The following is a 12,135-nucleotide window of genomic DNA, read 5'->3' on the forward strand; positions in this document are numbered from 1 at the left end:
ATTTGTAGCAGAGGGGGGAGTACACAGAGAGTAAAGACAAAATTTAGATTTCATAGACCATATAGTTAACACATATATACACAAAACTAAGACACTAACCCCTGGGCCACACTGGATGCGTGAGCAGCGCGTGTGCGTCGCGGAACCTCTTGCTTTTCATTTCGGCGCCCATGTTAACAGGTTAGAGCGGCCACACTGCCCAGGTTAGGGTTGAGATGCGTGTGTCACGCACGTCTCACGCGAGGCTGCTGCGTCGCTTCATCTAGAGATTCGAGGTCTTGCCTATTTTCTCCGCGTGATGCGCGCAGTTCTCAGCAGAAATAGACAGGGAAAACGAGAAAGATCGGGCTACCAGTGGCAGTAGCGCCACAGCAGACACGCTTCCAGTGTGGACGCTGCAAGCGTGAGAGACAGTTCAGCGACACACACGCACACGTGCTGCTCACGCATCCAGTGTGTCCCAGGCGTAAAGACATAAAAAATGAGATGAGTAGAATGAGAGTAACACTGAAAAATGATATGCAGTGGCAGAGCATATTAATTACAGAGCAGAGCACTTATCAAAGTCTAAATTACATCATGGAGACTATTAACAGCAGAGCTGTAGAGGAATGCTCTCAATATTAACTCACCTTCTCTAGGTCGGGTTCCCTCAGCGCTAGGGCGAGTTCGTTATTATCCATAACAGAAGCTGCTGCCACATCTAGAGGAGTGGCCCCACGCATAGACGGTGAAGCTGAGGGACGAAGGCATAAAACAGGGCACCAACTAATAAACTATATAATGTCAGGTTGTTGAAGTTTCTTATCATGGGGACAGGATCCTAACACCTCCACAAGGTTATCTGCAGACCTAAAATTAAATTTCACAGCAAGAACAGGTCAAACAAGAACTTTTTTTTCCTTCATTTCCTTGCGGGCGAGATAATTTCCTAGCAAAGGGTAAAATTGACACAATAACAGGCATATCTGTGTAATTCAATACAACAATCAGGCGTTAAATTCTTACTAAGTAAAATACTTTTATAAAACTTTCAGTGTTACATGTTTGAAACGTAATGTAATCCTTGCAACAGCACTACAAAATATGGCCTCAAAAATTGCCACAGATTTGAATCAACACTTCTCCCAAAAAAAAGAAGTTATAAAATTATAAGTTATAATTTAGTTATAATTTGAAAAATCTGTGTAATGAAGGGCTGTCCTATTGTGATGCAATAATGTATATCTATAGGAGTTTCTGTTAATTGGTGAACCACTTAGACATTAAAGTAGAGAAGTTAAAGCATGAGATTTACTATACCTAGTCCAACACTGCTGTTTTCCAAAAGGTAGCTGAGGTGGTCAAACAGGGCTCCCTGATTGTGTCGGCTGATGCGGCAAAAATAACACAGGAATCGACAGCAACTGGCCACCATCTTCGGAAAGCAAATTTCCTAAATAGTTAATGGATGCATACAAAGAAAAACTAAATGTCAGGAGGTGATGCAAATCTGTTATAAAATAAAGTAAGTGTACTGTGGGAGTATTTCCAAATTAATGGTGCATATCGGTAAGAACATATCATTTTACCTTTGGCTAGTTTTTTTATCTTTACCTTTGACATGTGGCTTATGAATTATCAGCATAGTTCAAGTGACTAATTAATGGATTCACTTGATTAACAGCTAATGACCTGCTTTCTTGGTTAGAAAAATAAAATAAAATTATCAATATAAAGTTTTATTAATCTCACCTTTGATTCCCCTTCCCCAAGAACATTAACCATCACCTCCATCACTGTCTCATGCATCCCCAATGCCCTCATCAGGTTGGGGTGCTGGTAGAAAATTTTATTGTTCATAATGTCTCTGTGTAGAAGCAGTAAATCCAAAAAAAACAGAAATGTAAGAATACTTTCCACACCACGGAGACATTATGATAAGCTCACAATAATCAAGATATGTCAAAACAAAAAAGAAACCCCCATGTTGCATTGCAAATTACCCTAGTCTTCTGATCATCCGCCTTTCCTCTTCTTTCCCCATGCGGACACTGAGGAGGGAGCGTATGTGGCCCAGGGAGAACAAGAGAGCCATGGTGTCTTCCACCGAAGCTTGGCTGATTGTATAGGCTCTGGAGAGGGGGGCGGCCATTTGGCCACTAAGGCCTTGATACTGGCGGTGCAGCAATGAGAAGATAGCTCTAACCAGTTCAGGATCCTCCATCTCAGTCTCTTGAGCCCAGCGCACCATCGTCTGGGAGATCAGCTTTTTGAGGGACTCTGAGAAAATGTACCAGGAGGTGAAAAGTGGTGGAAGGGAAACGTATTGCCTTTGTACTTAAAAAATCTGGGTCAGTATATATATTAAATAGACTTTTTTCGAATAACAACCAAGCTATGTTTCTTCATAATATTGATCCTGAACCAAAACTTGGTTGCATCTGATCCTATGTACAGCTAAATTAGTAGGCCTGCAATAGCGATGGAATGCAAGTTTTCAAAAGCACTATATCCAAAATATACAAAGAAAGGATTTTGCATCATACTGTAGATGCACTTACTGGGACTCTGTGGTTTACACTCCTCCACCTCTATGGGTGTCACCTTCAGTCCAAGAACTCTTGCCACAAGACTGAGAAGTCGATCTTTTACAGACTTCTCAGCATCCTCTTCATCCTCTGAGTCACTGTCCAATTCGATGCCTGCACAATAACAGCAAAATAAGATGAGATGTCCTCAGTGGTAATCATGGTAAGTGCCTTCTCAGAGCTTTTTCATTGTTCCTTGGCTCAGATAGGATTAATAATGAATCAGACAAAGATAAATAGTGTTCCAACCACAGTGTGTGTTGAGGAGGTGATGGAAGTCTTGCAGGGGCTGTTGAATTTCTACTGGACATGGACAGCTCTCCTGCTCCGTATCCTCTCTGAAGCTCAGTAGCATGTTGATCTAAAGATGGGTAATTTATGATAGTATAGACAATATTTTGAGAAATTAAAATTCAAAAAATAAAAATCATGCAAAACACATAATTGCTAGAGTACACAGCTCCTAGAACACAGTAGAAAGCACACACCACAACCACAACAGTATTATATTGTTACACGTTAATCCTCTTAAATAGCATTCATAATTTAATTCCAGCCATTCAACCTGTTCCTGTGGAGGTGACCGGAACTCCTTGGTCTTGCGGGCAGTGAGGGCGGCAGACATGTTGAGTGCCTGCATGACCTGATTGTAGCGAAAGCGTTGGTTCTCCTGCAGCTGACCCACAAAGTTGTCAGAGAAGGCAACCACAGCTTCTACCCTGTGACGCACCTGGCAATCACACAGGTAGGACAGCAGATGGCAGAGCTAGAGGGAGAAATATATTAATATTAAGTCTTCAATTATGACTTATTTTATCACTGCTTATAGAAATATAGAAACTCAGCATCTGGAACTAATCCAAAATTATACCACATGGAAGAAAAAAGAGAAAGAAACAGGTCAAAGAAATCTGCTTATTTGTTCACCTCAAGTTTGACAGCTTCTGGAAGCTTCATTTGAAGAAGTCCTTGTTGAGGAATGTCATCTTCCTTTTTGCTGCCCCTTTGCCCTTCTATTTCATCATCACTAGCATCTTCCTCCTCCTCCTCCTCCTCTTCAGGGGTTTCAGCATCCGTGGAGAAGACTCCAGGTTCTATCAGTTTCAGAACTTTACCCAGTTCCTCATCCCCCAGTGCCCCCATTACCAGTAGGGTATAGAACAATCTAATTAGGGGAACCAGCAGAAGCTCTGTGCTGCCTCCTACAGGATCCCTCACACCCTGGCTCACGGCCCATACACCTGCAGTCAGCATCTCCACTGTCAGGCTCCTCAGTATGTCCAGAGGGATTTCTGGGCTGTCTGTACAGACTATTTCAACTGCAACATTGCCTTCCATCCCATCACTCCTGACAAAACAAGGACAGGAGAAACGCATCGGTGGTTTAAGGGATGTGCTAAGACTACTGCTGGAAAAGCCCTCTGGAGGTTGACCATTCCTCCCATTACCACCATTTGCAGGACTGGGATAAAGGGTGATATCTCTGGTTTGGTCTGTCATAGGCACAATGTATTCATGGGTCATCGTGAGACACGCAGTGGAGTGGCTGCTGAGGTGAACCTAAAGTCCAAGAACAAGAATATTAATTTATTTATTCTCCAAAGACCAAAGGCAATGAATGTAACCCAAAGAAAAACATGAACTCCAACAAGCAATCACCTGAATAAGCAACTGGTAATATGCAGAGCGGAGTGGGCCAGGAAGATGGGGATTCTGAATAGCATGAAGGACCTGGGACTGATCCACATGACTGCAGATGGCATGGCAAATTCTGGTGTTGCCAAGGGCGCATAAAGAGTAGTAGAGGAGGAGGGTGTGGTGGTGAAAGATCAAGAGTTCATCAAGTTCCGACAGCTCCAAAATGTCAACACACCTATGACGTCAACACATGTCATCAAAAAGTAAGGAGTTGGTTAATGTCAGAGTTGTTGCTTGTTCAAGACCAAATTAAAGCTCTAGTTGATAACCTGTCACAACAAAATTGAATAAAGGTCAGACTTCACAACCAAAGTCTGCTGTTACATTTTTCATGATGCTATACAAGTACAAACAATGTGTGCTGCCTGGTGTTTGCAGATCACAGTGAAACAAGAAAAATGTGGGATGATAGAAACATTATGAACAAAACTTTCATCACTGCCTGTGCACCTAAATCTGAAAGCCCGATTCCAATAATATATTTTTTTTCTGCTCTCTGACCTGTTTTCATCAGGGATCTGAAGGGTCATGACTTGAAGGGACTCCAAGCATTGGACCCTCCAGCCATGGTGGTCATCTGGCCGATCTACGGACACCTTTAATGTATCGCTTGGTACTCGTGTCCATGAAACCGGACTCAGATGCTGGACCTGAAATCTTGGGGGGCACTGAGGAGTAGCATTCCTTCTTTGGCTGCGAAGCAAACCAGCTGACAGCGGCATCACATTCTGGATCCAGAAGGATAACAAATACAGGGACTTGCACCACAGACCATCAAACATTTAAAAGAGTAAAACAAGTTGAAATACTGAATCAAAAAAGACAGAAAAATTAGTACTCAACAGAACAGAAACTTCCCAACACTTAACGGTTCAATAATTTGCCAAACTGCAGACTAATCCAATCTGTCTACAACAATTTGTCCAAATTTCTTGAATGAGTGGTCTTTCTCATTAGTATGTTGACAAACACAACAGACGGCAGTGAAAGCACAAGCTTCTTCTGATGTCTTTAGCAGGATTAAAAATTAAAGGTTTTGTACCTTAATGCGTCCCAGCTCAAACTGAAACATGTTGCTGGTGGTGGGCTTGACAAAAACAGCAGGAAACAGCTTTGTACTGGCTTCCACCTGATTTGTGACGAAACAGTACTACATCAGTTTAATAATGCAATGAAACATGTTACACATTACTCACTATGATTACTTTAAATATTTATTTTCCCAAGTGTGACTCAATGAGCTTTAATGTATATTAAATCTGGATTAGCACAATTTTATTATAATTGAGAGAAAGTAAATACTGAAAAGAAGTGAGAAGAATAATTACTCATTAGGATGAACAAATCTGGATTTTTTTTTCCAGTGTTTCCTGCGTGACCTACTTGGTAGAAGGTGAACATCTCCACTCCACTGGAGGTAAAGGTGAGTAGCCCGGTGGCTGTGTCGATTAAACAGCCAATTTCCAATCCTGAACTTCTCCGACTCTGAGATAGACCCGTGGCCTCTCCAGCACACACCATGTAACAGTTACATCGCTTCACACTGTGCAAGAGGAAAGGAATATGATTATTTGGCATTTTGTTGCTAATTTGTAATGAAACTGAAAAGAAGCACCAGTAAATTTAAAGCACAAAGGAATCATTTTTCACAAGTTAAGTAATAAAGCAGATGCAATTTCATAACATAGTTTGGGATTATGGTGTAATAAAGATGGCAACATCAACGACATCTCTGACTGCAATTAGTATTTAAATTTACCCATACTAACAATTTAACTGCCTTGGTGTGCACTGACCTTTCCCGGACTTTGCCACTGTCATCTCCAAGGGTGACAGTCACAGTGTGGATATTGTCAGGGTCAAAAGTCATGTCATGCTGATGAAAATCAGAGGTCACCCAGCCCACCCACACATTGAACGGCTCCTGACCTGGAAGAACCCTCACTGAGTAGTAATACTGAAACAGAGAGGTCAGTTGGTGTCATTGTCATTTGCATTTTGCATGCAACGTTTTTACTGTGGCTGGTGATTACATCTACTACAGGGAGCTAAAGCACAACATATGAGCATAAGCCCTGCAGTACTATTTGTGTCCTATGCAGTAGAGTGGCCAAACATATTTTATCTTATCTGTCATTATTTAGAGGTATTCATAAGTAATTTAGAAATAACAATACAAAAAATATATGGTTTTCTAATTAGCATTGATCTTGTTATGAAGAGATGAACTGATGAGGAAAATGAAAGTCTTACTCGGGAGCTCTGGATAAGGTGATCATGGTTATCTTTGTCAACTACAACATCTTCTAGAAGCCGTGCAGATGAGTTGCTGCTGACAAGGTCTGGTTTAGTCCTCTTCAGCATGAACCTTACCGAACAGAAACACACATAAATGCATGTGTTTAAAATGCAAATGCATAAATTGCTATCTTTGTTTCTTTTTACAATCTTAATTTGGAGAAACTTCATTCATAACCATGCTTTTGTCATTTTAATCACCTGACAGACAGGGAGGAACATAAAAAACATAATGTTTCTAAATGAGTGGTAAATTATTATCCTTACTAAAGTAACTGCCCACTCTTCCATATTCCAAATAACTGCATTTCATTACATATTTTTCCTATTTTGCAACAACCTACCGTTGTTTCAATCTTGATGTTTTGTCATGGGTGTGATCCTTATGGTTGAGCTCATCTCTTGAGCCAGCAAAGCTGCGAGCTGACTTCATCAGCACTTCAAAGTCAGAGTCCAACTCCTCCTGCTCTTTCCTTCCTAGAAGGACAACGGGAATTAATTACAGCAGGGCCCTGGGGAGCTTAAACAGAACAACTCATCAAGGTCATAATGGTAAAATATCAGTAATCTGGATAGTGGATAATCTGGATAACTGCACAGAACAGCTGCCCAGATCTCACACACTAATTATTTCACTCAATTTTCATCTAGTAATGGCTCTGTATTTTTAAAATGCTGCATCAGGGGTAATTTCATTTTCTGTCTAAGCTTGGCAAAACACACAAATCCTTATTGTGGTCCTTTGTTAAATTTTCTTGAGTCCACTCTGTGGCTAACCTGAACATACAGTATTTTTTTGGATTGAAATGATATAACATCATCTAAACCTGGAGAGAAAGAGTTGGCGGCCACTGGAGGCACGCTCCTCGCAGGGCTGGTAAGGATGGCAGCACATTCAATGGACATGCTGAGACGGTAAAAGTCCATTTCACTGCCTCCACTGTGGTGTGCAAACAACCGCTGAGAGATCCTCAGGCTGGATAAAGAATCAGTTGAACTACCGACTCTAGTGACCTTGAAAAAGATTTGAACCAGACATCAAGGATCAGTGTCAATTAACCAGTGCTAAAAAACCCTGTGTCCCACAGAGCCTGTACCTACAGTATTTGCACCATACTACATGCTTGAAAAGACATATTAACCAAGCAACTATGCACAACAAAGCCTATAAACTGCATGAACTAACCTGTAAGTTGTGATTATCAGGCAGTATGGAGGTAAACTGAGGCTGTTTCCAACTCATCCATAGGGCTGGATCTCTGGTCATGTTGACAGCAAAAGGCTCATAGCCCTCCTGTAGGCCACACACTGTAAAGTACTGCAAAGAGCCCACTTCACGACCCAAGTTCAACCTCCCCACCTGGTTCACCCCAACACTGACCACAGGCAACATGCCTGCAAAATGTAGGAAGATGGAAAAAAAGAGAAGATAAAGAACAAAATCAGACTTGTCTTGAACTTTTTCAAGAATGGAATTGTACTGCCAAATTAAAATCAGTGTCTTGATTTATTATGTTTCAGTTTAATAGACAAGTAAGTCTTTGCAATGCACTGAATAAAGTCAAAAACTCTTCCAGACCGTCTCCGACATCAAAGTCCTTGGCAGCCAACTCTGATCCTCTGTCATTAAACAGCACTTCCCCATTGAGCGTGACCATCATGGTGCATTCAGTTATGTCCACCAAGCAACCAACCACATCGCCTCTCTGCCACGGACGTCCCAGGGGCTCACCGCCCTGATGGTACCACTGAGCCTGAAAGCAACAGGAAGAGACAGAAATCGAGCCTTTTCTCACATGAAAAGATTAGGGTTAAATAGTGGCAAGTATAATTATGATTTTTCGTGTAATAATCTGAAATAGTTTGGAAAAAGCCCAGCAAAAATTGGCACTGTTTGATCTCACCCATTGATTAATCAGGGTTACACATCTTAATTACAGCTTCACTCTAATTGTGACAGCTGTGTTGTTGGTCAAGTACTGGCTTGAATTCAGATGATACTGCCTGAACGTGCAACTTGCATACGCAATGTGCTGCAGTAAGCTACAGTATTTCTTTGGATATTTTGCTGTTTAATTTCAATTCTTCTCATTTGACGGTTATTTCAAAGAGGAGCACAAGGCTGGCTCTCTGCCTCATCTGCTCTCCAAAACATCCTCTGGCACCAATAATGATCACACAGCTAGAGTACACCAGTTTGTAAACAGATTTTAACTTTTTATTAGATCCAGATATTGTAATTCTGTATACTGTGAGAGTAAATCAAGAAATGTCTAAGAACTGTGGGGAAACAGAGCCCTATTTTTTATTATTTTTTTATACTTGAGGAATGTTCAAGTAAGAAAAAAAATCCACACTGGGGCTTTAAAACTGTGATTTAAGCTCAAAATTGATATATTGGCTATATCAAGAACTGTAAAATTTTAATATCTCACCTCAAATCCATCAAAGACATATGCCTGGTCATCTGAGCCGAGTTCTTTATCTGGGGTACACCCTGGCCGGGCCCAGCCAACTCTCATATTCCCCGCTGTCACTATTTCAAATTCAAAGTACCACTTCCCCCGGGTCACAGCATATGATTTATCTGGTCTGAACACTCTGCACTTCTCAGCAGAGAAGAGACATGGGTTTGATAACGTGCCTGCAAAGCCAAGAAACAAAGAAAATGTTATCCACTAAAATAAAAACTTAATTCTCATTAAATAAAGTGTAGCTTTGCAATGTTATGTTGTAAATCTTTACTGTATTTTAAATGTTGTTAAATAGAGAAACTAATACACTGAATTTTATTTTTACTCGGAAACAGCAGTGTAACTTAATTCTACTTACATTCATTAGCTTAGGCTGGTTGCTACAATAATTAACAGTTAATGAACTGTGCTGAAACTCATAAGAGTAATAACGTACTCTGTTCCTGGTTAAGGAGCTCCAGGCTGTAACCGTAGGCAAGCAGGGTGCTCACAGTATCTCTGACACCCTCCCTGCCCACTCGCCTACTCTTTTCATCAAGAAGGCTGTAAGGTACAAGGTACGGGCTCCGCTTGGCTTTCACATCCTAAAAATATAGAAGCAAAAGAGAAAAAATGGGAAACAGTATCAATGTTTGAGTCACCAGAGCATGTTGCTGCTGTGTGTGTATCTATGTTGTGACTGAGAGACAATATACAGGGATTTTTTTTTACTTCCACCTCAGCAGTGCCTGACCAATGTAGTCATACATCACAGAACATAAACCTGTTGGGCTCCATAGGTCCATCCCTGCTTGATACGCTCTCTGGCCCATACATTGTGACCATCCTCTGCCAACAAAGTAATCACTTCCTCATGGGCTGGGCTCAGAAAAACCTGGCTTAAGTCTACTGGGGCAGGCCTGTAACCACTAGGCTGCTCATACCTAAGAAAGGGAATAAAAATTAGACTTGAGTGTGTCAGGATCACAACGGACATTCAAAAATTATTGTAAAATTAAGGGTTATAAAGTAGTTGCGCTTTTACAGTATTTATGAATATAAGATAGCCATCAGACATATTGCTGCTGTAGACAAACTAAAATTAGACATGTGGGGCTACAGCAACAATGTCCCATGCTGAAAAATTGATCCCCCCCAATTTTTTTTTCTATTCACAAGGACATCAAACAAAATGCAATCAAAGATAATCTTGAACATGTGATGAATACATACTTGGTGGAAAGTCTTGTGTATCTGACTCTCTCCTCTCTGTGGTCATCACTCAAAGCAATGTGGACACCAAGGGCAAGGAGTGTCCTCCAATGAAAAAATAAACAAACAGAAAAATTCACTATGATTAGAATAAATACCCTGAAAGTTACTACAGATTTCAACTTATTTTTTTCGTGTAAATTTGAATGGAGAGGACTGTTGACATGCATCTGTGCGTCATAATGTTTTTATTCCAAAATTGAAATCATATCAATAAATCCCACAAAAAACATTAAAATAATGAAGCAAAAACATGATTTTTTTTTTGTCTATTGTATGATACAGGTGATAGAGCTCACCTGAGGGTGTCCTGAGCAATCTGACGATTGTGGTTCCTGTCCTGCTCTGGCAGCTTGGAGAACTCCACCAGACAAGGATCATGCTTTATCCCCTCATCTTTCACCTGTTTGACAAAAACTAATATATTTCTCACTGCAAGCAAAACTGAAGCAAGCTGGGCCAGTAAGGGTACCAATGGTAGTAATTTCTTAGATACTTCAGTATGTGAAAAGGTGTTCAAACTATTATTTGTCATTTAATTTATGCAATGTAATTAAATCATGTTTTAATGTTGTTGTTTCTCTTTTCTTACAGATCCATATGTCCATCCAAGATCAATCTTGTCCATTGCCCAGAGTTCATGGATATTCTCAGCCATTTTTTCTTGGATATCCTCAATTTGTGGGGGCAATACCACCTATGACAGTAATACATGTTGTGAGCACAAAGGAAAAACTTCAAATTAGATACAAACATAACTGAATATCTACAAGAAATCTGGACTCTCTAAAAATAACATAATAAGTATGAAACATAAATGCCTGTGCTGATTTTTACCTTGTTGATGTCTACTGGTGTTGGAGTGAAGGTAACTGGAGTGACGGGTACTAAGGGGCCAATGAGCTCTTGTTTCCCATCTCTATGATCCATGATGTATCTATGACATGGCTCCACCTTCAGCTTGACTCTAGGAAGCAGAGCCTCAGAGCAGGGAGCAAAACCTGGCGGGGGCAGGAACCGAAACTCTCCATGCGTTCCCCCAAGCAGAAAACGAACCCTTGTTTACAGAAACGGGACAAGAAAAGCATTTACTGTAATGAAGTGAGGCTTTAATAGAGACAGAAACAAAATGTTCAGGGATGATGTTTCAGTACACTTGAGAATAACCTGCTGAAAAACAATAAAAAAGTCTTTAAATGCAGCATTGAATACAGCATTTTAAGTCAACTTTAACTACTGAGAGAAACTAAAAGGCATCCATGTAGGACAGTTAAACACAAGCATATCTCCACTACTCACTTGACTCCAGCAGAGAGGCTGACCACAGGATAAAGAAGTCCATTAGCGCTGAAGTTCTCCAGCATGCCCTGCACAGGCAAACCGTTGACCCGAAATGAGATGCAGGGAGCACTGAGGTCAAGGCAGCAGCTGACAATGTCGTCATTTTTCAGCAGGTGAGGGAAGGGAGAGTTCACTCTGCGAGCCACGCAGCCTAAGATACATGAGACACAGCCTTTAAAGTCATTCATGTTCAGATTTTCCTTTTTGGTTTCTTCTCAACTCAAAATGAGAAAGCATTTGTTAAGCATAGCAACACATCACTGAGATTGAAAGATTTGCTTTATTAAAAGAAACCCCAAAGACTGAAATAGAACAAAATGAATGTTTTTGTACCATTTCCATAAGATCTATGCATCTCTGTACCATTAATGAATATAACATACTGTAAGAGGTTGTAGCTTACATGCTTCTGGGCCCACTGCCAGACTATGATTGACAGGTGACTGTATTTCATTTTGGTAATTACAATATAACATGAAAGGATATTATCAAATACAGCCATT

At 40.7% G+C, this 12,135-nt stretch overlaps 1 protein-coding gene across 2 annotated transcripts in view; it reads right to left on the reverse strand.

Moving 5' to 3' along the window:
- The window catches only part of ryr2b (ryanodine receptor 2b (cardiac)), a 66,310-nt gene that overhangs the window by 40,792 nt on the left and 13,383 nt on the right, over positions 1-12,135 (reverse strand). For both annotated transcript variants that reach the window (XM_067610441.1, XM_067610440.1), the window contains 26 exons: positions 11,591-11,783; positions 11,129-11,348; positions 10,884-10,988; positions 10,591-10,694; positions 10,253-10,336; positions 9,804-9,963; positions 9,477-9,624; positions 9,002-9,210; positions 8,146-8,320; positions 7,753-7,961; positions 7,394-7,580; positions 6,911-7,043; positions 6,522-6,636; positions 6,065-6,225; positions 5,652-5,811; positions 5,311-5,397; positions 4,770-4,996; positions 4,230-4,443; positions 3,498-4,130; positions 3,136-3,336; positions 2,820-2,931; positions 2,544-2,684; positions 1,986-2,262; positions 1,735-1,849; positions 1,303-1,435; positions 633-736 (listed from right to left, as the gene is read on the reverse strand). In XM_067610441.1, the coding sequence (XP_067466542.1) occupies positions 633-736; positions 1,303-1,435; positions 1,735-1,849; positions 1,986-2,262; positions 2,544-2,684; positions 2,820-2,931; positions 3,136-3,336; positions 3,498-4,130; positions 4,230-4,443; positions 4,770-4,996; positions 5,311-5,397; positions 5,652-5,811; positions 6,065-6,225; positions 6,522-6,636; positions 6,911-7,043; positions 7,394-7,580; positions 7,753-7,961; positions 8,146-8,320; positions 9,002-9,210; positions 9,477-9,624; positions 9,804-9,963; positions 10,253-10,336; positions 10,591-10,694; positions 10,884-10,988; positions 11,129-11,348; positions 11,591-11,783 (4,607 nt within the window). The remainder of the gene's footprint in view (positions 1-632; positions 737-1,302; positions 1,436-1,734; positions 1,850-1,985; positions 2,263-2,543; positions 2,685-2,819; positions 2,932-3,135; positions 3,337-3,497; positions 4,131-4,229; positions 4,444-4,769; positions 4,997-5,310; positions 5,398-5,651; positions 5,812-6,064; positions 6,226-6,521; positions 6,637-6,910; positions 7,044-7,393; positions 7,581-7,752; positions 7,962-8,145; positions 8,321-9,001; positions 9,211-9,476; positions 9,625-9,803; positions 9,964-10,252; positions 10,337-10,590; positions 10,695-10,883; positions 10,989-11,128; positions 11,349-11,590; positions 11,784-12,135) is intronic.

Source organism: Thunnus thynnus, chromosome 14, assembly GCF_963924715.1.
Source record: "Thunnus thynnus chromosome 14, fThuThy2.1, whole genome shotgun sequence".
Taxonomy (NCBI): Eukaryota; Metazoa; Chordata; class Actinopteri; order Scombriformes; family Scombridae; genus Thunnus; species Thunnus thynnus.